The following is a 23571-nucleotide window of genomic DNA, read 5'->3' as shown; positions in this document are numbered from 1 at the left end:
CAATTGATTGTAGTTAGATCTCAAGCTAGAGATCTACACCACATTACGCTCTGGGAAGAAAGGAGTTTCTTTCCTTCCCTTGGAATGGGCTTGTTTGTTTTGGATCCAGAAGACGTGTGATATTTACAGTTCAATAATTCTCTGATGTACTTAACAACGAGGGGCTCTTAATTCTTAAATTCTTTGAAACATGTTTTGGGTGGATAGGCTACATCTGCTATATAAACCTCAGTAGACTTACTTTAAATATCTTACATAAAGGAAACCTTTCTCGAGAATCTCGGTGTATGTAATAGACGGGCATCACCACTCTGTGAAACAGATGATGATTTCAAAGCTAGGCACTCACATTCACAAAGTCTTGGTTTTGTTACTTAATCCTGCCAAGGGACAAAGCCTAACTGATGTATAAGGATTTTTGACCCCTGCTGCGTCTAAGCAGTCAGGCCAAACCTTTATTATTAGTAGGCAGAGACCTCTGCTGGAAAATGTTCAGTACTTCAGGGAAACACAGATTTGTATTAACAATTAGAACAAAGTTTGAAAAACCCTCCTGGTGGGAAAGGTCAGAGGCCTGGGAAAGGCTACATTAATGGCAGCATAAATATTCTCCATATGGCCTTCCCTCTGGCCTTTCTGTGAGAGTTGAATGTCTCTCTTTAAAGAAAATGAAAGATCTAATTTGGATCTGTACATGAGTACAACAATGGCAGCACTTTTGTACTGCCTCTGGGCAAAAGCAGTCCATCTCACCCAGCAGTGTCTTGGCAAACAGCACTGTGTCCATGGCGCAGGCCAACATGCAGAGAGACGTAAGTTTGGCTAATGCAGGGCACCCCAGGGAGAAGAGAGCCCGGCTGAACACATCGTTCTGGCAACTACCCCATGGTAGTAGCACCAACATGTGCTAAGTAGCTTCAGCGCCATTAATTACATCAACAAATGACTAGTAAAGTGTTGAAGCCACCATCCCTGTGCTGGTCTGTCTTGCAGAAGCCTCCTTGTTGATATTCTATTTTATTAATAGTGGCGGTGCTTCTGGAAGCACTGGTACACCTAACAGTACACTGCCAGCTTCCCATCCCAGAGCAGCTTGTGTAAAGCTAAAGCAGGACTTGACCCAATAGTTTTTCCCAGCAGGTAGCAAAATGTGTTAGCTGTTAGGGGCATTGGTATCCCGGTTCTGAAAAGGAAACCAGTTTTGCTCTGGGACAGCACCAGAAACAGCAAACCCTTAAAATGCCCAAGATTCAGCAAGTGTCTGGCCATAATTCTGAAGAGTTCCAGGTTTGTCTCTTGACAATAGGATGAAAGCTCACAAAGCAAATAAATAAATAAACTGCCACAGTCTAGAAGCATCTTTGATCTGTCAGTCTTATCAAGGATAGCACAGTTATAAACACTACAATCAATGCATTTTGAAGTAAATTATGCCATAAAATGGCTCTCATGCAAAGTTAATTAGTTAATGACAAGATTCCTACCTGACTTTGAGTTTTTGATTTTGCTCAGAGCATCTCCACCAGCCATATAATACTTCTATATATGTAGTAGAACACATTTTAGGGCTGTCTCCCCAACCATTTGTAAGAGCAGCTTTCCCTGCACAGAGCTAAGCAGAGTGTAGCTGGTGGCCATGTGTCTGAGGAATGGTAGTAAAGTCCTCAGTGTGAGTGACAGGCTGACAGACTTCTTGGAGGGGCTGGGGTGTTAACTTTTAATATAAGCTTCCCAGTGGACTTCACATTTTTCTTAGAAGAATTTGCCAAAACTTTCTTGGTTTATCCTCAGACCAAAGCGCATTTTAGAAATCCTGGTTTTACAGTATTTTTATGGCTCTGTCTGCTAATGTTTCTTCCAGTTAATTTTCATACAAACACATTCCTGCTCCTACTGATCCAAATAGCCCACACTGAACTCTTTTGGACATGTTCAGTTCACACATTTCTCTTTATTTAACAGAATATACAGTCACAGATTTTCTGATTAAAGAAGAAATCAGATGATTGCGGCCTAAAGCTTTTTCACCCAGCACCTCTCCCCAGAGCCCAGCCTGTATGTATAACCGCTTGTTCAAAATTCCTTCTCAGCGAGTTTTCATCTTCCACATATTCTTATTTGGATCTGTTTCTTTTACTTTGACAAACCGCTTCTCACACTTCTCCTAGATATAGCTTAGAAATTCCTGGGCTGCTTGGCTTCTGATTTTTTGAAGAAACCACCTGTTTTTTAATCTTTGCCTCACACAAAGAGCCCATTGACCTACCATTTCAGTGATGTTTAAGGGACAGAGGATCCTCTGATACCTTCTTCCTATCAAATTAACTTTTCCTTGATCTACAGTAAGAGCATAATTTTTGTGATAAATAGAATAAATGGCAATTGGAACATTTAAAATATACAGAATATATGACCTTAAGTACATGGTCACACTTACACTGATTGGCCTCCCTGACATGCAAGAACAAATACATCACTCAAGTTACATTATTTATGGCTGATCATAAATAAAACTAACATTGTGATAGCCTTTGCTATGATATTGGGCCTGCATTGTTGTTCATTTCTCAGATGTAGGCTGTAATGTATGTACATAACCTGTATGTACCTAGGTTTTGACAAACACTTCCCAAAGATATGGGCTCTGCTGCCCTAGGTGCTAGACATGTGCAGAGCAAGGAGAGAATTTCTGATAATTCCATGCATTCCACCACAACATACCCAGACACTGTGTGAGCTTAGCTTTGTATTGCTTATCTGCATTGACATTTTATGTTACTTAAGCACTCTGGTGGCTATTTTAAAGTAGAAGGAGAAGCATGAATACAAGTAAGACATACTGAGCGCTTGCCTTCCATGTCATCCAAAAAATATTCTAAAAGGTCTAGTGACCTAAACTGAAAAAAAATCTGAACAGGTTTTAATACAAACAACAAGAAACATTCACAATAAATAAATAAATAAATAAATAAATAAATAAATAATAATGATAATGATAATAATAAACATGGCCAGTTTAGGATGGAAGTTACAAAGCTGCAAATTGACTGCATTGTTTCACAGAGGCTCACGTACTGGACAAAAATTTACTTGCTCTCAACCCTGATGAAGCAACTGAGGTTGCAGCTGGAAAGAAAAGGTAGCCCACTGAATCCTTTAAAATGTGCATTGTTTTTATTACTATTTTTACCTGTCGTGCACAGCATTAGCATTGTAAGGAAAGCAGTAGTCCTAGTACATGTATTTCTGTAAACAAGCTAATTTTAGAGAAAGACATCATTTTCCTTTTGCACTAGAAATAAACTGATTAGAAGTACAATGGAAAGCAAGACTGTTTTTGGAAAGTCTGCTTTGAAAGCCAGTTTAAAAGCATTTTTATGTTATAAATAATCACAAAAATTAATATGAAAAAAATGTATAGATGAATTTTGAAATTGTAGACGTTTTGGCAAGCAAGTGGCCCTTTTTTCATGGTGTCATCTGTTTTTACTTTTACACTAAAGCAGCCCTGCGGTATCCTTTTATATAGTGCAGGAGCCCCTGGCTGGGCCTCCCTGACTTCTAGTGCAAAACCCACCAAAATGTAAAAAAAAAAAAAAGCTTTCTATCCAAATAGCAAACGCCATGTGTCAAGAGTGCATATGTGTGTGCAACAATATAGAAATGAGTTGTGTGATTTCTGTAGGTTTTACAGATTAGAAGTGAAACTAGTTTTGTCACCATATTGACACCTTCTCCTAGATGAAGATTTCAGACTAACCAGAAAAATAAGCTCAGTCTTGGGACTAATCAACCTTAAAGATGGAATAAATTAACATTTTAAAATCAAATCCATCCCCAGAAGAGATGTTAGCCCAGAAAGGGAAGACTCCATTGAATCCAGCAGAGATTCAGTTGTTGACATTGCATGGGCATATTCAGATGTATGGTGACACAACATCAAGAGATAAGATCTTCAGACTTTTCAAGTGAGAACCCTTAGATTTTTTTTCATATGGAGGTGTCTCAACTACAACATAAACTTTGTTCAGTCATTTATTTTTTTGAGCTTTATGTAGGACATCAGAGTGATTCAGTCACTATATGGATAGACAGCAGAAATAAAGCTCCAGGCCTTAGGAGTTTCACAGCATAACCCAGATTCCCATCGATTACAGTAATAACAACTGTGCATGTTCTGACTTGGCTTCTGCTCATTACTGCAGCAGCAGCTCCCGATAGTACTGTCCATTCAGTGGGAGACTGGAGCTGAGCATGCTGCATAGTGGGGCAGCAGCCTTTGACATGAATGAACTACATCCCATGAATCTGGAGACAAGCATTTAGGTGCTCAGAGCCCTATTTTTTAAGCGTTTGAAGCAAAATCTTCAAATAAAAGAGCTTGTGGGGCACTTCACTCAGAGAAAGAAAAAAAAAAAAAAAAAGACAGAAATAATCCAAACCAGAGTGGTTACTGACAGAAAAAAGACACTGTGGATCAAAAAGGATCACAGCTGTGGCCAAAAAATCAAGGTAGTTAAAAAGAGGGTGCAGCAGTACCCTTGTTCCCACTGATACTTCCATCTCTAAAAAACGCTGACAGAGACTGCACATAAACATTTTATTCTCATGTCACAGGACGGTGCTGTATTGACAATGATAGATTTCCTGGCAAATGTTAGTGTAGAAAAGACAAACATATGGCAGCACAATGGCATGACATGGCTATTTAGACCTCCACCCAGCCCCTCAGGGATTCTCAGGATCAGTAAGACCAGGTAGGTTCATTGTCATGTGTGTGTGTTCACACACATGCATGTGTGTCAGAGAGAGAATGAGTTCATACACAATGAAATAAAGGAATGTATAGGTAACATTTTGGGGGTGTGAAGGTTTATATCAGCTTCATGTGCATGTATTCCACTGAATAGAATTTTACATTATATATCTATATATAGCTGAAGTAACATTTAGTATAAATTTAATCTAGCTTTTCAATAATAGTCTGTAAATGGGCAGAACCATGCAGTTTTACACTTGCAGGTTTGTGTGAGCATGCTTCCTTTTGTTGCCTTGTGCAACAGAGGGCTGGGTACACCCTGGCCAAATTATTCCTTATATTGGTGTCAGCAAAGTTACACCGAGAGCATCTGGCCTAGTGACCTTTGTTACAAAGCCAATTATTATTAAATTGCTATTATTATAAACTATGTATTTGCTGAGAAATGAAGTCCTTACTTTAATTTGTGTACCCATTGTCACTTTAATGACTTTGGGAACTGAACACAAAAAGGAATCACCTTTTGCCTGTTCATTTAGAGTCCCATTTCTGAAGCAAACAAGCAAACAGTGTGCACCAAGTCTATATAATGGCCAGTACTAGACACAAAACAGCTGATGGTTTTCAATTATACAATAACCTGCTGTTACTGGTTCATATTACCGACCTGCATCTTGATTGTTCACATCCCGCGTTACCATTAATGTTATGTGGATGTTATTGTTATCCAGGTAAGCACTTCACAGTAGCTTGAATCCTTTCATGCTGCGTTCTGGGGTCTCTGTACTATGAGTTCCCTATGCTACCAGTGTGAAGTAAGAACCATCCTGGGAGGCTGGTAGCGGACAAAGGAGCAAATTGAAGCCCATTGCCATCTCATACCATTGCTGCCTGAGACTTACTCTTCATACAGGTGTATGGTAGAGTGGATTTTCTCCTGTGTCAAGGTCTAAAATACCACATACATCCAGAGCTAGACCTAAAGAGAGGTAAGCTCTCTGCTTAAACTGAGGCTTGCAGAGCAGCACAGTTTGAACTAAAGGGCTGTGGTGCCTAACCAGAGGTACCAATTCTTTCTACTTCTTTCTACTGTTCCTCTGTTAGCTCCAGAAATTCACTGTTGATCACGGGATGACAAAAAGCAACTGTGAATGATTGAACTTTTTCTCCTCTGTGGGCAACAAAGACTGACTTTGACCTTCCTAGGAGCAGCATCTGCCTGGTATTGGAAGCACTCAGACCCCGTGAAGTTGCAGAACTGCAAGTGCAAGACCGTGCAATGCAACCAGTTAACACATTACATGAATGGGCAGAAGATTTGGATATCAGTCAGTCCTCAAGTCCCTGCTCATCTCTAGGCAGGCAATATGCCCTTTGAAAGTTTCAGTGGGAGGTTTGCCTGAGTAAGACAGGAGCATCCTGTCCAATGGGAGCAACACCCTATAAATACCTTTCCATTATGAGACTATCATTGCCAATTCTGTTTGGCTGCTTCATCTCATAATATTCTCTTTGACTTTCTTAATACTAACCAGCCTAAATATTTTATGCTTGTCTTCCAGCAATATACTAAGCCCCTTGCTGCTACTCAGTGAAGATGGGTATCATTTTTCTGTTTATTCTGAAACATTGGAGTTCTCTGAACTACAGTGGGGAGGTTTGAACCAGTATTTATGTTCGATAACATAGCGTCCATGTAAACAAAAGTGAAAGCTAAAGAAAATAAACAAGTGGCCAGAAGCAAGCCATTTCCTTACCAAGGCATTATGTGGTATAGAGAAATATTGTCGCTTCTCTAGAAGCAAATGATTTTCTTGTCTTATAATATTTTATATATAAATCTGTTAGGATGAGTATTTATCATTTAGTAGTATTTCTATTGTGTTTGGAATTTATTAAGATTTTACATTTTAGCAAGTCATTTCTCAGTGATATGAACCGGGAACAACTTCTCTGTATCCAAAGTAGAGAAAGTGGCATAAGCAGTAGCAGAAACAGCCCCTTTGACTTCAAAGAGACCTAGTGCATATTGGCTGTTTGCTAGCAAGCACAGTAGCTTGATTTATTATTATTCTATTTATTATTTATAAACACATAACTTTCCAAACTCAGAAGAAGAAAACTGTGCCTTCTTTGAAGAGGGCAGTGTTGAGGAAAACAAAGTCAGACTATGGGGAAAGGAATACATTATACAACAAAGGGATCACTGAAGTGCTGGGCAAAGTCATGCTAATTACACGTTAGAATCTTAATTGTCATTAAGCATGCTAACTTCCCTTCCTCCCCCACATCCTATCCACGACCTCTTCTTATTATCCTATATGCCACTTCAGTTCCAGGTTCTTTACATTCCTACACCAACCCTCCCTCATTAGAGATGTGGGAGACCTAATCAGCTGTCCTGAGTGTCCAAGAGGGATGGAGTTCTGGGAGAGGGATTAAAAAGAAATGAGGTAGTGTTTTTTGAGAAGCAGCATATGAGGGACATGTCCCAAGCAGAGAGCACAGGCTGGAGAGCTCTGAGAGACAAATAGGTGAGCAGGATATTAACTTTGGCATGGCTAACGGGGAAACAATCAACATGTGGCTGCCACATGACAAGATGTAAGTAGGAAGGGGCAGTCTTGCAGGCCACTGCAAGAAACATGATCTGGAGGTAGTGGGTATGTGGAATGTGTGAAGAAATGTGCTTTTAAGGAGTTCGCAGGGGAGCCAGCTGGAACCAGTTCTTGTGTTGCTCAGGGTGGTGTGCTGATCTTTCAGAGTACACCAGAAGGCTGAAGAGAGAGCGTTTCAGACCAAGTGTGGTGGTAGGTTTGGCAGCTTCAGTCCCTCCCTTCCAGCTTCCCTTCACTCCCTGGAGAGGAAAGGAGTGGTTGTCCAAGGACCTGAGTTCTTCTTTGTTGGGAATCAGAAAACGAAAGAAAATAACATGCCACATTTTCTGTCTGGCCAGTGATGACTTAATTCTTTCCCCTGCAGCCCATCAGGTGCAGTGACATCCATATAAACTGCCCCAAGCCCTCCATTTTCATCCTGGCACCTGTCACTGAAGATAGCCAACATGGTCTTCACTCTAAGCATCACCATAGCCACTCAGCCTCTGCAGACTGCCCTCGATACCTTCAATCAAGTGATTTTCTAGTTCTTACTCCCAGGCCCCCTTGAGCACTAGTAGCATCCAAGAGGTGCAGAATGAGGGTGGAAAGGTGAGAAAGAAGCAGCAGGATGCTTGGTCCAGTGAAGCCAATGTGTAGAACACGGTAAGAAAGAACATTGCTTTGCATTGACTGGAAAAACAGGGTATGAGGATGGAAGAGACCAAAAAAAGAATACGTAGCAGTGATACTTGAAGTAAAGTGCCTTCACAGAGAAGAAAACTGCTCACAGAAAAAGAAATGTAAGATTTGAATGCAACCTAAGTTGCATGGATGTGGAGGGAGCTGAGGATAAGACACATTTTATAGATTTGAGACACCAAGAGGATGGTCACATTGACTGTGGGAGCAGAGGATAATGATGTAAAAAAGTTTGAGATGTGGCATCATAGGAAAAATGCTGAGGGATTTTATAATGATTTCAGCTGAGATGGGATGACATTGCAGTAGCACTTTGGATTCTATTAAACTCATGTTGATGCCAGGCTATCCAGGAAGAAACACCTGACTGAATTAATTCATTATTTTTCCCATGATAACATCTATGCATCCCACTGTATTATGAAATTCAGAGCTTGGGTTCTGGAACAATAAATTCCAGAGCAACAGGTAAATCGCAACATCAAACTACTGCTCCTGACAGGTTTTGTGGTACAGAACACTGACAATCTCAAGAGCTGTCATGCAAGATACATCATTTCTTTCTGCTCCTCACCTTCTGGTACTGTCATTCAGGTGACATAAAAGTGAAGTTACAAAGCTCCTTAAATATATATGTTCTGCTGTCCATGTTGAGATGTAATTACTCATTAAGTCACATTCCAAAAGCTACTTTGATGAATACAAGAGGGCATGTGAGAGAAATCTGTTCTCCTCTGGTATTTATGAGGGAAAACCATGATGGGGTAAGTGTCATGAATCTGGCACTAAATTTATTGTTCATGCCAACTCTAACAATATTTCTCACCAAATAAATTTCTAAGGCTTTAGGTGACACACTTAAAATATGTCTTGGGAGGAGAAATGTCTGTTGCAGGTTTTCTTTCCTAGGTATTATGGCTTTATAGCTTTAGAGATCAAGTTTGTCACCTAGCCTTTCTAGGAGACACTTTATAGATTAGTATATTAAATGGAGATGAGAAGTCATTAGTTTCATTGTAATGAATGATGTCTCTACCAAACACTTTAAAGTATGGGAACAGCAAAGTAAAAAGAAAACTGTGTAATTTCTGTCCAACAAGATAATCTTCTTACCACAGATAATTATGTTTATTGTCTATTAATGAAAGTACTAGATTTTGATGAGTGTTTGTTAACAAACAGCTGCTAAAAGATCTCACATGCCACAAGAGAAAACCCAAAGAACAGCAAAGTTTCATAGGCAGGCAGTTATATGTTGGGAAATACTCAGGCCCAAGCTGCTGGTGCAACTTTAATTCTGCTGTCTTGGATGGTTTGTGATACAATCTTTAATAATCTTATTATGGATTTTTGTTTGTTTCTACCCTCATAGAAATGCTCAGTCTGGTTACCTGACTCAAGCAGGTCATAGAGAGCCTGATACCTTTGAGTGCAGTGTCAAAGCTTCCATTTGAGCTGATGAGTTAACTGGCAGCACAGTAATAGATCATTGCAATCACAGAATCACTTTGGTTGGAAACGACCTCTGAGGTCACGAAGTCCAACTGTTAATGTAGCACTGCCAAGTCCACCACTAAACCATGTCCCTAAGCACCACAGCTACATGTCTTCTGAATGCCTCCAGGGATGGTGACTCAACTACTTCCCTGGGCAGCCTGTTCCAATGCCTCAGTGCCTGTTCCAACCCTTTCAATGAAGTCTCTGTATGGAAAAGTTACAGGCAACAAATGAGGCATATTGGGCCACAGAATTTTGATAGGTAATGTGTGGATTTGTTTGATATATTCTAAGATATTCTGAAATCTTTGTGTTCTTCCACATGTGGCTGCTTTTGTCCATCTCCTAATCCCTCTCTGCTTTTCTCATGCCTTTCCCAGGCTTTATCTCCTGCTCCCCTTCCAACTTCTCCCAGTTCTCTCTCAGCATGGAGAGTTGGTCATGCCCCTCTGATACACTGTCTGGGTACTAGGATGGAAACAGCCATTTTTTTCCTCTCACGAGCATTGCTTCCACAGTCATCTCCACTCATGAGCTGAATCACATTCACCATAGCCTAGAGCATGTTTAGTCCAGACAGAACATCTGAGAGTTGTTTATCAACCTCTATTGTGTGCATATGAATGCTTTTCAGAATCTTGCAACTTGGCTACATTTCTATGGGTACTTATAGGACAGCAAAAGGTAACTGGCAATTTGGTATTTTTACAGTTTTCTTCTATCATCATTGTCAGAAGAGATTTGATTTTTAGCCACACAATCATCATGGAAAATTTCAATGGTTAAATTCTGAAAAATATCTAAGTAACTGAAAGCAAAAGTTTGAATTGGAAATTGTTAAGCAGCATTCACTGTAGGCATCTTTTGTTTGTTGTAGCTTCATTTGAGACACCTATAGAGCACAAGGAGCAACAGCAATGCATACTTGCTAATAACATTTCCAACCTGTACAAACATTTCCAGGTAATAATGGAAGGCTCCCAACCACACAAGAAGTTAATTTTAACTGAAGTACTCCAATCTTTTTTGCCTCTAGGATATGCATTCACACCTCTGTAGCATCTAAAGCAATCACCTTGAAGATTGTCTAATTTAATATGATTAGGAGATTGCTCCAGTGTATAACATAAGAAGATTCAGGGAACTGGATATATATAACCAGCTCCAGATAAGATACACACCCTTCTCCCTTCTAAGCTTATTACAGAGAAGGTTTGAGATCCCCTGGTGAGCTTCTTATCTCCAGTAATTAAGAATATCCTAATGAGCATGGTAAGTGCCTTTCTATGCATGTTGGGATGGACATATAAGATTATGGCATTTTTCTGCTGACCTCAAGTAGTTCTGGGACTGCAGACGGTGCTCTCAGACGTGTTGCATGGGGGAATGGCTCAGTTGTGACTCAGAACGATTTCCTATTAAAATATTAAAATAAAATAAGCACTAGCTTACTACATACATAAGCAAAATACTAATCATTGTAATCATCACTGACACATTTTTACATACAGGAAAAGGAAATGCAGAAGGAAAGAAAATTGTATCAACCATAGATAGACAAGTCAAAAAAGAAATATTCAAAATAAATATTTTTTTCAATGTCTTACAGTAAAGTTGATCATACAAATGGCCATGCTGCAGAGCATTTATAGCCTGATCTTAGAAGGGATTTGGGTGGAGAAAACAAAAGTTATAGGCTGGCCAGGGACAGAATTTCAGAGGCAAACATAAATAATATCAATAATAATATATAATATTATTATTGTATTTATATAATTATAATGTGTACAAATAATAATACGAATAATAACATATTACACATATGTAACATAATACACAATATAGGCAGCATGTCACAAAATGGCTAGCATGAGATAGCAAGGTGAATAAGGTCCATAGACAGGATAGCATACAAATGTCCAACAAGTATATGATCATGGAATATTTCTTGCAAAATTTATGTGTGTTTATAACTGTATTCATGACTTCAAAGGGTGCATTTGGAATTAAGCCTTTTTTGTCCACATAGGCCTTTCTTAAGGATTGACTGATGGATTTGACCACTCTGTTGAATCGGTGGTATTCTTTCTCTGTGAAAATTTCCAGCCAGATATGTGGCTATTTTCTTCAGATGAACAGGGGGAAATAATCAGGACTGGCTTCAAGTTTCTCAATAGGATACTCAAGAATACTGTTTCCTGGGAATTACTGGGAAAGCAAAATTCAGCAGTGTGGCGGTAGCTTCAAGATAGTTACCTCAGACACCATCTGTCCAGGGTGACTCATGGTTTCATGACTGACCACACTCCTGGCCCTGCCACCTCTCTGCAAGGTCCTGCTGGGCCTCAGCCTTCCCCCTCTTCCCCTGTTCATACTTTTATATACCACCTTGCTCAGGAAACACCTGTCTGACAGGCTGAGAAGTGAGAGGAAACTTGGTTGCGTCGCTCTGGGGAGCTTTGGTGGGAGGAGGGAGCCATCCGTGCTGCAGGTCTCCCTTGCCCAGTGAGGACACAGTGTTGGTGCCTCTGGGACCTGCTGCTCCTTTGTCTGGGCCTAAAGCAGGCCCAGCTCTTGACTTCTGTAGGTTTAGGACCTGGCTTATACATATGTAGCCTATATATATTAGCAAGCTCCAGCATCCCTCCACTCACATTTATGATCTGCAACTGCTCTTGAAGTATTTGGAAGAAACCCTCTTTCCCACTTCTGTGCAGAAGAGGTAGATACCCTGTTATCCTTCATAACAGGGGAGGAACGGTGTACAGGTGAAGTAGCAGAACTGTTCCTGTGCAGAAGGTCTTTGCTTTTGTCTGCTGTACTGAGTGGCTGATAGGGTTATGCACTCACACTAAGAAATTCCTTTGTTGTTTGCACTGAGGTAGTTTTCTGTGTTGTTAATGTGTGGAGCATTTGATTTCCTTTTTAATTTATCAGCAGGGAAACTTGTTGCTTCTTCCATCCTTTCCCAGCAGCTTAACCACAGCTTGATGATGGGACTGTTTGCAAAGTGTATTTAGGAATTTTCAGCTGGCCAAAGCCGAGCAGAGTTCTTACCTTGGCAGCTCTTTTACCCACTGCAGCCTGTACACAAGAGAAAAAGAGAGCTGCAACCTTGCATGTCTATGGGGTGAGTTTTCTTTAGAGCTCTACTGTGTGATTACCTTCGCTGCAGACTAGAAATATTATTCACTCACTGCATCCTCTGCAGACAGCAGTGCTAAGACAGACAGAATTTAAAAAAATGAACATTTTGATGAGATGATTCAGTTCAGAATCTAGCCACTTTGAATTCTGCTATTCTGACATTTGCAATACAGTGGAAGAAGTAGACATACTTTCTGCTCCTTTCTGATTTAAGATCATTAAATAAATTACTAGAAAGAGCTATTAATACCAGTAAATGAAAAGCAAATAATGTAAATAGGAAAAATAAATCAGATCCACCTCTCAAGTAAGTACTCTGGAGATAAAGGTGGTTTGGGAAGATAATACAATATGAGAAGTAAGATGCAATACACAGAATTATTCCAAACAAACTCAGATCAGAGTCCACAATTCCTGTACTCAGATATTTTGTATTTTATTTGTTCTGAAGAGACTTTAAACTGAAGGGAGGTATGAATTTAAAAGGATGCGAAATCCTATCTGTTGTGAAAGTGAAAGTGAATTGTTTGGCCACATGTCTCTACTGAAGGTGGCTGCTCTGGCAACCCTGTCACTGATCTGGGTAGTTCAAGCACAGATAACTACTGAGCAGAGTGCAGCCTAATCACCTGAGAGTTTATGCAGCTTCTTGGATTTTTTTTTCCATTGTTAGTCTGCTACTGATACCTGAGTTAATGATTTTACAGCAGTTCTTCCCCCAGCAGAGAAGCCTATACCCTGTTTTATGACCCAAAGTGACAAACTTTGTTTACTCATGCACTGCCAACAGCAGAGTTTGGGTACCACAGTCCTGTCATGGGGACACCATAAACAGTGAGAGTCTTCTTGGTCCTGTTCCAGCCCCAAAACAGGTGCTAGAAGAGGTGTTTGCTTGTCTCCTTTCTCTGCATTACCAACCCCACTGGCTGGCAGTGCTTGTTGTGGCCCACTTACTTCCTTCCCTAGATGTGACCCTGTGGCTTTCAGCCACTCCTTCCTCCTCCATCCACCTGCTGCCAGGTGCTTTCCTTGGGATGTGGATAAGCACCCAGACAGAGCCATCTCCCAAAACCCAAAGGTGATAGCTGGCATCTTGCATGCTACAAGCTCAGCCAAACCTATGGAAAAACCTTTCCATACTTTTCTGCTTATGACCTAGGTTGCAGGTACTTTTTCATCTTTTGCTCCTCTAGACAATACTTCAGTATAATAAATGTCAATAACAATTGATTTATGAACATTACAACTTAACTGGTAGCATTATGGTAAAAATAGCAGTATCTGGGTTTGGGAATTGTGAGTTCTCAATGGTTTCCTTCCACAGAGGTACAGGCTTTTAAAAATTGGCATCGTCTGGCATGAGTCAAGCCCCTGACATCCTCTGTGGGCAAGCCCTTGTTGTGAATTTAAGGAGCTTGCAGCTCCAGGTCTTCCTGGTGCTGCGGACTGTTATTATTGTGATTATTTTTTTTAATGTGTTTTAGGGTGCTAATGGACATGGAGGGGCTGATGGTGGAGGGAGTGTGGGTGCAGGCATTGGTAAGACCCAGCAACATGCCCCGGACCCAGGCCTTTGCTCTGGGGCCTGCACTGGCGGGCGTTCTGCCTCATGAAAAGGGCCGGGGTGAGCCCAGGGGTCCTGTGGCAGCGGGTGCAGCCGCAGCCTGGCGGCGGGGTGTGCTCGGGGGGCCGGGGCACCCCAAGATCCGACCCAGGCCGGGTCTGGGCCTTGGTGTCGGGGCCCCGCAGGCCGGAGGGAACGCGGGGCCCGGCTGCAGAAAGCCGCAGGGCGCAGCCGGCGCCTCCTCTTCGCCCGGCCTCCATGTCAGGCGCGCATAAAGAACCATGTCACGCTTCAGCTGGGGAAGGAAGGGCCGGGAGCCGCTCTCTGCTCTCCTCTTTTCACAGAAACCGATCTGTGTACCTAGAAAATAACAGGAAGGGAAAGCGCAGGAGGGGGGGGGGGAGAGGCGGGAGGGGATAAGAAGATCCTGTTTTCGGTCGCTGCCCGAGGAATAATTCGGAGGCAGCGGCTCCATCTTCCCGGGGCCGCGGCGGCTGCGGCGGGGATGGAGCGGGCGGCGTGAGGCGGCTCCGCACGGGGGGGGCCGCGGGCAGCGCCGCCGCGGGGTGAGGGCTCCCCGGCCGCCCCCGCCCGGCCAGGAGCCCCGCCGCCAGCCGGCTCCCTGCTAGCGGGGGCTGCTGGGGTTGTGTCCAAGGCCTCCCCCTCCTCCCCCGCGTACACACTCGCGCTCACACTCACACACTCACACACACACACACACACACACACACCCCATCTCCTCCCGCCGCCGCCGCCGCTGCCGCCGGAGGAGGAGGAGGAGGAGGTGGAGGAGGAGGAGGAGGAGGAGGAGGAGGAGAGGGATCGGGGATTGCCCGCGGCCCGGCCCCGTGCCCGGGCGCATCGCACCCCGCGGGGGCTTCGCCCGGCTGCCCCCGGGCGGCGTGTGCGGGGCGGGGGGTGCGGGAGGGAGGGAGGGAGGGAGGGGGGGGACACGAACGGAGGCTCCCGCGGCGGCTCCCGATGGCTCGTCCGCGGCCCCGAGAATACAAGGCTGGAGACCTGGTGTTCGCCAAAATGAAGGGGTACCCGCACTGGCCGGCCCGGGTGAGTACCGCGGCGGGGGGAGCCCGGCACCGACACCCCCCCCCCCCGGTCCCCCACCCCCGGCCCGCCGCCGCCGCCGCCCCCCTCGCCCTCCCGCGGGGCTGGCAGCGGCCGGGCCGCGGCGAGGCTCAGCCGGAGGCCCCGGCCCCGGCCCCCGGCGGGCGGGGGGGCCGCGATGCGAGCCCACCCCGCTATTATTGTGCATCTTTTCTTTGATCTGCAGATTTCTCCCCCGGCCCCCCGGGAGGAGGAGGAGGAGGAGGAGGAGGGAGGAGGAGGAGGAGGGAGAGAGAGAGAGAGGGAAGGAGGGAGGGAGGGGGGCGAGCGCGGGCTGTACCTGGATTGTTATCGCGGGGAGGAGGCTTTGGGAGCCGGCAGCCCTGCCTGCGTGACAGCGATGCTGTTTATTATACGCCCTCCCTCGCCCCGGCCCCCCGGATCCCCCGTGGGGCTGGGGGGGGGGCCCCCGCCGCCGCCCCGGGCCCGGCTCCGGCCTGGCGCGGGGACGGGGCCGAGGCCTCGGGCCCGGCCTGGGTCGGGGTCCGGGGGACACGCGAGGGGAAGGGGCCGAGGCCTGGGCCGGGCTGGCGGCGCCCTGAGGGGTGCGGTGGGCTCGGGGGGCACGGCCCGCGGCGGGCAGGTGGCTGAGGAGGGCGGCATCGCGCCCTGCGGCCCCCCGGCTGCCCCGCCGCACGCCGGGCCTCCGGCTCTGCCTCTGTCTTGGTGCTGTCTCGCACCTCGCTGAGTTTCCCTCGTAGCCCTTTGTCATCTTTCATTTTACGCCGCTGTGATGGAAGTGAGGTGGAAGAGCATCGCGGGCATTTGGCAGTCGCATAAGCGCCCCATTGTATTTAAACATCCGCGTTTGGTGCAGCCTCAATAATGCGGAGCAGAGCTTTCTCCAGGGGGGTCTGGTACCATGGCACGCTTGCAGGGCCTGTCCCTTCCCTCCTTTTTGGTCACCATTGTGTAAACTCATTGCGTAACACGCGTTGTGTGAACTCATTAGTAGGCATCGAACAGTGGGAGTCTATTTGTTGTCTTCTCCAACCTTTCTGGGACAATTCCATGGCGCTTGATGTCCTAGTCAAGGAAAGTTGCTGGCGTTCCTAACCTGTAAGAGCATGAAGGTAATGGAGCGTTGTGTGCAATGTGTACGAAAACAGAGAAGGGCAGGATCAAGATAGACAGAGATCTAGCATTACCCTTCAGGAGAGAGCCCGGGGAGATGAGTGTAAGTGGTGGGCAGCGAATGGAAAGGCTCTCTGAGTGTAGCTGAGGAAGCCCCAGCGGTGGTGTTGAACAGCAGATACTCTGCAAGGAGTGAAGGCCAACACCACAGGCTTAAGCAAAGGTTGGTAAAGAAACAGTGAGAGGGTTCTAAATAACTAGAAGCATGTAAATAAGGTGATGCATTCAATTATTTTGGCAGAGCAGACTAAAATTAGCATGCTAAAGGACAAACTTAATCAACACTGGGTTGTGGTTTTGTTATTCTATCATTATCCAGGTTGCTGGATATATACCTAAAAATGGCGATTTATGTCAGCAGAATAGCATGATCCACTGAAAATTGACTTCTTTCTTACCTCTGTTATGGTTTAATTTACTGTGAAAATTTTAATGGGAACAGTTGAGACCATAACTACATGGAAGCATGTTAATCTCTTTCCTTTTTGAGCCTCTGCAAAACTCCCGTTTGTTTACCTAGAAGCATAACAGGCCCTTTTGTTTTAATGACTTCTTTTTCCTTTTAAAAAAAAATCACTGTATGCTACGCAGCTGGTCATAGCCTTTGACTAGGTGTCTAAATAGGTTTGTGAATGACAATAATCTCCAAGAGAGTACATCTTCATTAGGAAAAAATAGGTGTGCTATTAACAGAACTTACTTCCTTTGTGCAGACTAACAGGATGTAAAGTTCAAGAGAAGACAAAGCAGTCTCTAGTTTTAACATGACTTAGCAAGCCGAGGTAGAAACTGTTGAGAGCCCAGAGTCAACCATCAGGCAGGAATTGAGCAGGCAGGCTGGGGGGTGTTGGTGTTGGGTTTTAGTTCACCTAAACATCAACAGGCACAATTCCATCGTGCTCCTGCAGCACGTGGAGCAGCTACATACAACTTTGTGTTAGATCAGGCTGGTGTCTGCCTGAAGCTGCCTTTCTTGTGAGAAATACTCTTCGTACTGTCTTTACTAGGACTTCACCTCATCTTCGTTGCCAGGTTTTGCCTGATTTGCACTTCCTTAACTGAAAGACAAACGTGGTGAGGACACTGATCTTCATTTTGTTTCCCAGAAAACATTATGCTATACCTGTGAGGAGAAAAGAATTGTTTGAGTTGAGTCAAGTCTGATATTCTGATTAATTGAATGCCTTTTATCCAGGGGATTAGCTTGTTTCCAAATCCTTGAGTGTTAGCTACCTACTTCTTCATTCATTATGCAATTAGCACGTTTGGTCTTTGTATCCTCATGTGAAAGTCGACATGTTTCATGCTAATATACTAGCTTAATAATACAACTAACAATACATTTAAATAGCAATGTTATTGTCCTACCACATGGCGCTTTGCATGTCTGGGACCTTTGGCAGGAATTTGCTGTGCAGGGACAGGCTTCTTAAACTGTGTTTAATAAAGCTGAGAAGTGTTAAAGCAGGGCAGGAGGACTGCCTACCCTGTAATGAAGTGCACAGGCATTACTGGCTTGGCTCTGATTCAACCGCGTGTTTCCGTGTGCACGGGCACTGTCATACAGAAAATCTCGCTCAGATCTCAGAAGCAGCACAGCTGCCTTAGTGCAGATCTGCCTCAGTTCCTCTCGTCTTTCAGTAGGTACAACACCCGTGGGCCCAGCTGGCCAACGTGGCACAACACTGCACCTGTATCCAGCAGAAGATCTGCCCTAGATCAATCTCTAGTCCTAGACCATTAGCTTGGAGTTAGGTTGGTCTAATGATCAGCAAGAACCAGGCTGATTTTCATCACTCTGGGAGAAGAGAGAGAAACCTTAAAGGAAGTGGCCAGATAGCAATGATTGATACACAGAGGGACCGGTGAAAAATTTTATCTAATAATTGATGGTGCGTTATGGCAGTCAAACTGCATTTCAGGTTTCTTTATGAGTCAGTCTAACATTAATTTGAAAAGGATCGAATTTGCCACACTTAGCCAAAATGGTAATGGCCAGTAAATGTTATCTTTACATAGCCTGATAAAGTAGAATTGGTGAATAAATGCACTGTCTTCAAAAGATGCTTTTAGATACTTCGTACGTGAAAGATGTCACTTGGGTCTCACCACCTGGGAGGGCTGCTTTGCATTTTGGTATCGTGTTTTCTGGGGCAAAGCCAAAATTTCCTTTAGCTTAACTGGAGGACCGTGAGTAGATTTTGAGTTTAGGCCCCAAGAATTGGAGCTTAATAGTAAGAGCAGATAAAATACTGGCAGCAGTTTACTTTAACAAGCTGTTGGTTTTTGTTTATGTGCACCTGATCAAAAATGTGGAATAAATGCCAACTGGCCGGGTCATCAGTTGCTGTAGTCCAACTGATGAGCAATTGTGTATCCAGAGTACATGCAGAAAGAGAAGGAAGGCTGCTGTGGTAAAAATATAGGAAAAAAAAGATCCAATTCATTGTACATTTTGTGAATGGTCTTTGCCTTTGAAGCACTAAATCCCTCTGTGTCTTAGTTCCCTGTTTTTATAGGACAAGTAACAGCACTTTTCCCTTTAAAAAGGTGTTGTGGAAACAAAAGCACTAACACTTAGGAGTTGCTTGGCTACTACCGCGATAGGAGTTGTGTTAGTACACATGGACAGAAAGATCTCTTTCTTCAGATACCCAGCTAATCTAGGATAGGTGTCCTGGTTTATTGAGAAATAGCCCCTTGAATGGTCACTCAGATGAGATAAAAAGGGAAGACTGGTGGTAGATTCAGAAGGATCAATAATGGTGTTTGCTTTATGAACGACCCTGAAAAAACAATAAGCACTTAGTTGCTGAAATTAGCTACTGATTTAAAAATAGGAAGGAAGCTGTTAATGCAGCGGTAGAGAGAGGAGGAAAAAATCTGGAATGACCTCAATAAAATAAGAGCATGCCCAGGTAAATGGTTGATGCCATTGTTGAACAGAAATCTAGGCTCATGCAGACGGGGAGACAAGAACTAGGTTTGGGTAAACCCAGATAGTTTGTGTGGGGATGTTTAAGTTGATTTGGGACAATACAAAACAGATCCAAGCAGGTAAAGCAGGGCATGTTAATGGAAAACACATGGATGTCTAAAGCTGGGTAGAGCATTTCGTGCTGGGAGAACACATCCTTTAAAGTGACAGTGTCACGCCAGCTGCTTTGAAGGTGCATTTAGTGTCTTGTGAGTATAAATTTCCTGTTTTCCAGACTCCTGCTCTTGTGTTCCTTTTGTCCAGTGTCCTTATTTCTGCTTTGAACTAACACCTACCTGAACGCCAGGTTTGCTAGGTACCTGACAGTCCTTGTGTGTGAACATCACTGTTACAAAGCATCTGCCGATAGCAATGACAGAGTGGCATTTGAGACACTTTAATATATTGGAGTTTTATATGGGTATGAAATTCTGAGTTTATTGCTTGTAGTGATACATAGTAAACGCTGCCATTTTAACGGGAGCTAATGTCTGCAGCAGGCTCGGCGTCATAAATGTAAGGATGATTGCATGATAAGTTTTAGCTGAGTGAGTCTTCAGTATAGCTTGACTGTGCCACCCCCCTACAGCAAGATGTGAAAGTTAGGTACCTTAGTGTAAGAGCTGAAATAATCCAAGGGAAGGGCTTAAAACTAAGCTCATGTTTACAGACTTTGGTAGACTAAAGCATAAAAAGATAAGGCTAGTAATACTATAGTGTTGCAGTTCAGTACAGTATTAAAGAATATTAAAAGTAATTATTGCTACAGAGTGACAGAATTCCAGAAGATTTTCAGTGTGAGAAAAAAAAATGTAAAAATATATTTTGGACACTTAACACACAGGCATTTTAGTAAATAAACCTTTATTCTCCAGGTCAGTGAAGTGGATGAAGCTTTGTGGGTTGATTTTGGTGAAGCTCTCAGCGTAGGACCAAGGTCTGTGCTCTGACAACCAGGACCAACTTTGGTCAGTTATAATTGCAAGTATGGCAGATTGGAAATATTAAACTCTCAAACACATCATAGAAGAAAGACTCGACTCTACATTTTAAGTGTTTGATATTTAAAACAGACCATTTGTTTTCTTATTAGTATAAGGATAAGGGAAGGTAGGTTTTCCCTGGCAGGGTTTATCTTTTTTGGCAAAGAATGACAGACAAAAATCAGATTAGATCCAGAAAACTTCAAAGGGTCCATCTGAAATAGACAACAGATCTTTCTCTGTGTTTTTCTGCCAAAACCCAGTCTGCAATCTTTTGAGTTTTTCTCCTTGGCCATTTGGGACCTGTCCAGTCCTTCACCATGTGCTTTTCTCCTTTTTCCCCTTTTGGTTGCTCTGTTTTATGACATCACTTTTGCTGTGTTACTAAATATGAGTCTCCTGTGACTTCTCCTTTACCAATTCTGAGCTTCTTCCTGCTCTCTCCCTCTTTAATTATGTACCTCACTCATACATCACTCCTTAGAGATCTGCAAGCAATTTTTCAGGCAGGTCTCAGAGATGAGACATGATGTGCTGATCGCTGCGAAGGTCTGTCATAACCAAGGAACTAATTCTGAGGTTGTTGGCTGCTTCACGCAGCACTCCCATGAATTCTGTGGAGGTGCATCTGAAAAGAGACATTTAAGGCCGGGCGTTCTTTATGGAATTGCTTTTTGCTCTCTAAGCCTTCTGCACCAGGTTGAAACATGTTGCTTAGATAACTTGAGCTTAAACTTTTATTTGCAAATATCTGGTCATATTTAGAGAAGGTGTGAGTGCCTTTCCAGTGACTTCACCAGCTCATTGAGTACTGTTTCCTTCATTTCCTAAAACAAAAATAACAAGGAGTGAAGTGTGAATTCTCCTATTGTTTGGAAGGTGAGGAACCTCAGCAGCTGATGTTCTTTATCCCTGCTCTTGTGTTCTGCTGTAAGTGTGACTTGAAAACAGATTTCATCTGAGGTTTGTAGCTTAAAATGGAGTTTTTATACAGAAAATTGAATCATAACTTATACTAAAACCTTTCCAGTTGTTCTTGCTTGGCAAATGAACCATTTTGGGGCCAAGGTGTTCTATGTTTGATGATATCGCGGACAGGAATATTTGGGAAAGCTTCTTTAAAATAAGTTTTCTTAATCTCTCTTTTTTAATTAGTTTAAATAACTATCCCCACATGTGCAAGTCTGTTCTTTTTGTGTAAATGACAATAGAGGAATATATTTTCTCCTGCAGCATCATGTTTTACAAGCCCAAATGAAGCCAACCCAGAAGGAAGACGGTTGACTCAGAAGTTTTGAGGCAGTAAGCATGTAAAGATTTTCATACCCGTTCCGTGCAGGCTTTGTGTTAGATGTTTTTCTTGCCATTCCAAAGCTACCAAACAGATCTCATCAAGTAACCTCATGGACATCACTGCATAGATACATGCTTTGTCTGAAGGGAAGGTGCCCCTTTCAGTCAAATCTGTAGCCTGTCAAATTAATCTGCATGTTCTTACTGTTAGCTTCCATTACATGTATTAATTGACAGATCTCTTCTGTTTGTTATTGTGTTAAAGGACCTGTTAGGAGACCCAGCTGGAGTGAAGCATAGGCAGCAAAACAAAGGCTGAGTTTTCAGTTTTAACTCTTCATTTCCTGATTTCTCCATCCTAATATTGAATTGATGATAGTTTTCCTGCATTTAGGGTAATAAAAATGTTACAAGCAAGTGATTGCTGTCAGTAAGTATCTGCAATTGTCATCTGAGGATAGATGAAATGATTTCCTGATAACGCTGGAAAAGTGATGACAATGTAGAGATCTTTCACATATGAACTGTTTGCAGTGGTGTTGTCTGAGCAGTTAAGACCTTCCCACTGTATGCTTGGGAGGCATAAGGAGAAGGAGTCTGCCCGAGGCCTCGCAGTAATACTGTAATTCAAGTGATAAATATAGCAACAAACACTGGAAAGTAGCCTGTGTGGAGCAGGCAGGAAGAGGATGTGGAGCCAGCTTTCTAAAGGTGTCAGGAGTTAGCTGAACGTCAGTGCTTTGCTCTATCTTTAGGTACCTTGGTGCTTTTCAAGTCTGCCCATGTCATCTGTGACTCGTACCTCTAGATACCACGGGTATCCGTGTACGTGTGTGCCTGCACGTAGCTGTTCTGTGCGTGTGTACACACCGGGGTGGACACGAGGGATGCTTCAAACATAGGAGTAACACGGTGCTGTGGCAGCACACCACTTGATTCTGGACTCCAGTAGAGGCAGCATCAGCAGAGAAGGGCCCGGTAGTTTGGCCGAAGCACAGTAGGAACAAATAGAATAAACAGTTATTTAAAAGATTCCAAGAAATATTTGGCAGACAAGTGAGTATCATGAAGTAAAGCTTTTAAAACTTAAAGAAGGAAATGGATCCTTGCTTCCTCCTCTGGGGAAGGTCGCTGCATTACTGGCTTCGCACTTCTGAGATTGTTTCGTTCTTCTGTGTAACAGCCAGTTCTAAACCTGATACAGAAATTGGAAATAAATTGCACTTTCATTTCCAGTTCTTCATTCTTCTACTTGGACTGTTTGACAAGACAGTCTTGATAATATATATTTTTACCAAAACAATATATAAGACCTGGCTATTCCATTTTATCTCATTTTATTGTTCCAGAAAACAAAAGGAAGGTAAGATAGTTGATTAAATACTACAGCATCATAACAAAAGAATGAACTTCCCATGTTATGATATTGTTCCTGTTGACCTGTTCTGAAGTTCCCCATCCTTCAAATGGTCCCAGGTCAATCCAAGTAGTACCTTGCACATCACTGCTGCTCTGAAAAGACATAAAGTTCTTGAATTTCAGCAAGGTTTAATCCCCATCTCCCAGCCTTTTGTAAACCCCTGCTGAAATCTGAAAGTGTCTTTAGAGTCAACATAAAAGGAGGAGAGATTGTACTGTGCTCTGAGAAGCACAAAGCCCAGAGTTAGAAGGGACAGGTGTCCAGAGAGTTTGGTGTCTGCCTTAGAAAAATACATTTAAATCTCTTTCAGTTTTCCGTCAGCAGACTGAAAGGATAATTAGCATACATCTGTAGCCCTGAAAATGCAAACTGGAAA

General features: G+C 43.2%; 1 protein-coding gene across 1 annotated transcript in view; it reads left to right on the top strand.

The window, feature by feature from the left end:
• The first annotated feature begins 15218 nt into the window (after positions 1 to 15218).
• The window catches only part of HDGFL3 (HDGF like 3), a 37582-nt gene continuing 29229 nt past the window's right edge, over positions 15219 to 23571 (top strand). The window contains exon 1 of the mRNA XM_032195105.1: positions 15219 to 15331. Coding sequence (XP_032050996.1) covers positions 15248 to 15331 — 84 coding nt within the window. The 5' untranslated portion in view covers positions 15219 to 15247. The remainder of the gene's footprint in view (positions 15332 to 23571) is intronic.

Source organism: Aythya fuligula, chromosome 11, assembly GCF_009819795.1.
Source record: "Aythya fuligula isolate bAytFul2 chromosome 11, bAytFul2.pri, whole genome shotgun sequence".
In the NCBI taxonomy this organism is placed as follows: domain Eukaryota; kingdom Metazoa; phylum Chordata; class Aves; order Anseriformes; family Anatidae; genus Aythya; species Aythya fuligula.
This window is presented reverse-complemented; position numbering and strand designations above follow the sequence as displayed.